The following is a 4,551-nucleotide window of genomic DNA, read 5'->3' as shown; positions in this document are numbered from 1 at the left end:
TTTTTTTTTGATAGTGATTTTAATCACTGTCAGATATCATTATACTTGATCCAACTATGCCACGTCACCACTGTGCCGCGACCCCCCTGTGCTGGGTTTTTTTTTTTAATGACTACATACCTATTTCAGCTTATAAAATAGAAAATGTTGTAATTAAAAATATGACTCGCCACTCATTTGTAGTAGTTGTTGCTATTTTTATCACTTTACTTTTCTTAGCCTTATTCCTTTTGTCTATTTATAAAAGTTAATAACTTCTAAAATACTTGTCCAAAAGTTGTTATTGATCAGTAATTTGCTATTTAATAAGCTAGTTAAATATGTATGTTGCCATTTAAAAAAAATAATTTGACACCTTTAGAAGACATAAGGGATGAACATAAAAAATATATTATGACAGATAAATAGAGATACAAATTTAATTAACAAAAACCAAAAAAAAAATAGACCTTCAGTCAATACTTTAAATTGTTAATACTACTGAATTAATTTACTTAAACAAAGAGTTGGAGGTATGTTATTAAGAATTAAAATCCTGTTTTTCTATATAAATGTAGTACTAAACGAAATATTTTGTACTTGGCTTTTATTATTTTGAAAATTGTTCTATAATAAATTGATATGTAACTCGATAAATTTTATCGAATTATCCACAACACCGTATTAAGGTCTCTTTGAACTTTAGGTGGTATCTTGAAATGAGCCTTCCTATAAATAATATCGCTACCAAAACAAAAAGTGATGAGCACAGCAAAAAAACAAAAAAAATGTCATTAATCATGACTAGGTTAGTAAAATTCGAGATAGGCTCCAGACCGTTCACTCCTCCTTAATCTGGGCTTGATTAACCAACTTTATTATATTTGCAAAAGAAAAATGACTTTCAGTTCTGGTTTTTTCAAATATATATATATATATTATTTTTCATGGCAACTACTAGAGAATAAATAGGTTTTTTTTTAATTTTGGTATCTACAAACTTAATTATTAGAAAATTGAATTCATTAAAATTAACTTGAGATAGTTTTACTTTTAGTTCCTTAATTTTATATTGAAATATTTAGTAATATGAATGTCATTACTTCTATAAAATTAAACATATTTTTTATCATCACTATTAGTACTTGTTCAATTCAAAAGTGTGAAAATCTGAAAGTAAATGCAGATACTTATAACAAAAACGAATTACACACTGCCATTTTGAGTAATTAAGTTATTAATAATATTACTTAAAAAGTTATTCTTACAGACAAATTTTTCAACCACCTCATCGTAGTAACATTGTTATTTTTGTTTATATTACTTGACAAAAATTTGAAAAATTATATATTTCAGATAGTAATACGGATTTAAATAAATATCAAGTTGAAAATAAACCATTTCCAATTGCCGCCAATAAACCTCAACTAAGTGATCTACCAAATGTAGGACAATTCATAATGACTACCATAAAAAGAGTTGTACCATTTCATATAAATAGTGCTTACAAATGTAATAAATAATTAATATTCAGTTTTATAGTTGAATATCTAAGTTCAAAAATAGGGTATGCCCAAAAAAATTATTTTCATATGAAACGCAAAAACCTGTTTACAAAGAACTAAAAATCACTTTTCTGTGCACTCATAGTTTAATTAATTACATTTTTTTCATATGCGACTACACAGGGGGATTCTGTTATTGTAAAACACTTAATTAATTAATAAATAAATTTGAAAAATTTGATTTCTTTTAGATACATATTTTTTTAAAGTTATTTAATTTAGGTCGTACTTCTGCTTAAGTATGTATACTTGGCTGTTAACACTTATAAGTGTTAATAACTTCCGAAATAGTAATCAAAAAATGATTATCAATAAGTCAACTTCTTAATTAGACCATTATCTAATAAGTAGGACAATTAATTATTTATGTTCCTATTTAATAAAATAAAGTTCTTATCCTTATAAATCATAAAGGATGAATATAAAATATATAAATCGATAAATTGAAAAAACTTTTAACTAAAAGAAAAAAAATTCTTCTACTATATTACTTTATTTTTTGATTAATTAAATAGTCCACCATAATAAAAACATTTTCAAAAATGGGATCTCTTTAGTTACTCTAATTTTTTTATATACTTGAAACCATATGGTGATAAAATTAATTTATCAAATTGGACGTATAGAAAATATGTCCATTAATAAATAAATTTTATTTGAACGTAGTGATAGAAATGTAATTGAAATTAAGACTTGTATTCATTTTGTAAATTATGATTTTAACAAAATTTTATTAAATTAGTCATACTCCCCTATACGTCACTGGTAATTATTATCATTTATGCTTAATTATTTTTTCATTTAAATACAGGATAATTGATTTAGTATTAATCAAATAGTAATTTAGTATTTTCATACTAAATGATATTCGCAGCATAAAAAGTTATACAAGATTTGTCTAAAAATAGTGTTGATACATTTTATTAATTTTTTAGTATTATTAAGACATTATCAAAAATTATGAGCAACTATACTTAAAGAAAATAACTTAAATTATGAAAACGCAACCCAACCAAACTATAATGTTTGTCAAAAAATACACGTGATATTTGATGAGACTTAGATTAAAAAACATTAAAATATAAATACATTACAAAATATGAAATACATTTACTTCTTTTTGTTTATTAATAAAAATTTAGTGTTTTTTAATTTAAAGATTAGAATTACTTTATTTTGACTAAAAATGATAAAATAATTTTATTTTATAACTAATTATTTAATTATTATTAATAATAATAATTATTTAACAAATATTTTAGCTAATGATTTAATTATAATTTTTCAAGGAGAAAAATTGTTTATTTTGTAAAAAAAAGAATTAACATTTGTATTTGAATACTTTTAATCATTAATATTTGGATACGTTTTTTAAATATATTTTTAACAAACCTGGTGTTGAACAAAAATACTGGTCAACCCAAATTGTTAAAAATTACATTAAAGTTATTGAAATAAAATTTTATTGAGCGGGGAAGGCTGAAAAAATTAAAGTTTTTAGACTCTTCTAAATTAAAATCTTAGCAACATGTCTTATGCTCTGAAAATTATTTACTTTAAATCCAGAATTTTTTTAGTGTCCGATAGTGCTTATCAATCAAACAAGAATAAAATAAGCAACACTATCGTAAAAAATAATGTCAATCATAACGAAAAACTTAACTATTCAGACAATAAGATCGATGAAACTATGAGATTCAATCGAAAATCATTTGTTGATCATAGCAAACAAATTTCAAAAAAAAATGAGCAAAAAAATTATCTAGAAAAAATTGAACTAAGTCAACCGAACATGTTAGACAGCTCTTTTAAAACAGCTGATTCTGAAGCATTCGCAAATTTAGTTTCACAACCAGCGCTAAGGATGCAGTCTTCGCACATATTAGCTACTAATAGTTATTCCAACAATGCCATTAATCACGCAATTACTGTGAATAATGCTGCAGAAGGTACCACAACGGATTGGTCAATTGATATTTTCACTAGAAAAAAAGACCCAGAAACAGAAATGAAGTACAATTTGATGTTTGATAAGACCGGTATGGTCCATCGATATGATAAGGATGAAGAGGTTGGTAAAATATTAATAATGGTTATCTATTAAAAAATAATGATTTTAATTTTTATAAAATTTTTAATCAATATCGAAACCTAGTTTCAAATTATATATTTTTACATATAATATATTTTAATTTTTATGGTATATAAACAATAAATAAGGATTAAAAGTAAAAATGAATATTAATTCCATATGTTTTCAGAAAAATAAAAAAGACATGGAAATTAATATGGCCCAGTAATAGTTTTTTCTTGCAACAAGAAGGTCAAAAATGATGTTGACTAAGATGGAAATGTGGAATCATTCATTATTTTATTTTTGTAATTTTTTTGTCATTTGCATTTTTTAAGTTAATTTTATTATTGCACTGAAAATGATTTTTGGTTGAATATTTAAAATTGAGGATTTTTCTATATCACTACATGTTTTTTGAAATTATGACTTAACATCCAATATTAAGGTACTGTCCTTATATAAATATACTTACTCTTTAATATTCGTATAAGTTTATTAAAAACTAATTATGAATTGTATAAAATGTTTGTATGTTATGATTTTAGCTTCGATGCGAATATGAGAAGGTATTATTATTTTAATATGAAGCGTTTTTTTTGTGTCTGTAACCAATTTTTCTCAACCTTACCGAACCGATACTTTCAACGACACGTCAAAAGATCACAAATCGTATCTAGTCGAATATATTACCCTCAAAAATTGAAAAAATTCCCCTCGTTCCTCGAAAATGGGAGAAACCTCTTCGATTCGATTACAGTTCTTCCCTAAAATTATTTGAGGGGTGGCCCACTGAGTATAACCATCAACATTTTTAAAACCCGCATTTTAATGTGAAAATTCTAGATTTTATATTTTACATTTTAGCTTCGATGCGAAGCTGAGAAGGTATTAATTTTACTATGATGTGTTTTTTTTTTTTTTTTTTTTTTTTTT

The 4,551-nt window shown here is 24.2% G+C and overlaps 1 protein-coding gene across 1 annotated transcript; it reads left to right on the top strand.

Annotated features, from left to right (window-relative positions):
• The first annotated feature begins 2,236 nt into the window (after positions 1-2,236).
• LOC126898471 (uncharacterized) lies at positions 2,237-4,063 on the top strand. The gene is made up of 3 exons (XM_050672517.1): positions 2,237-2,309; positions 3,122-3,615; positions 3,806-4,063. Exons 2-3 carry the CDS (start codon positions 3,235-3,237, stop codon positions 3,842-3,844), a joined length of 420 nt encoding a protein of 139 aa, XP_050528474.1. The 5' UTR covers positions 2,237-2,309; positions 3,122-3,234; the 3' UTR covers positions 3,845-4,063.
• The last annotated feature ends 488 nt before the right edge of the window (positions 4,064-4,551 follow it).

This window comes from Daktulosphaira vitifoliae, unplaced genomic scaffold (assembly GCF_025091365.1).
Source record: "Daktulosphaira vitifoliae isolate Bord-2020 unplaced genomic scaffold, ASM2509136v1 Scaffold_2, whole genome shotgun sequence".
Lineage (NCBI taxonomy): Eukaryota > Metazoa > Arthropoda > Insecta > Hemiptera > Phylloxeridae > Daktulosphaira > Daktulosphaira vitifoliae.
Note: the sequence above shows the minus strand (reverse complement) of the source record. Positions and strands in the feature narration are given on the sequence as shown.

What these genes read in the sequence shown, in the direction of transcription:
- LOC126898471 (XM_050672517.1), top strand. Translation starts at nt 3,235, where the DNA reads ATGAGATTCAATCGAAAATCATTTGTTGATCATAGCAAACAAATTTCA. An exon ending in GATATGATAAGGATGAAGAG is followed by an intron (nt 3,616 to 3,805) that starts GTTGGTAAAATA and finishes ATATGTTTTCAG; the next exon opens with AAAAATAAAAAAGACATGGA.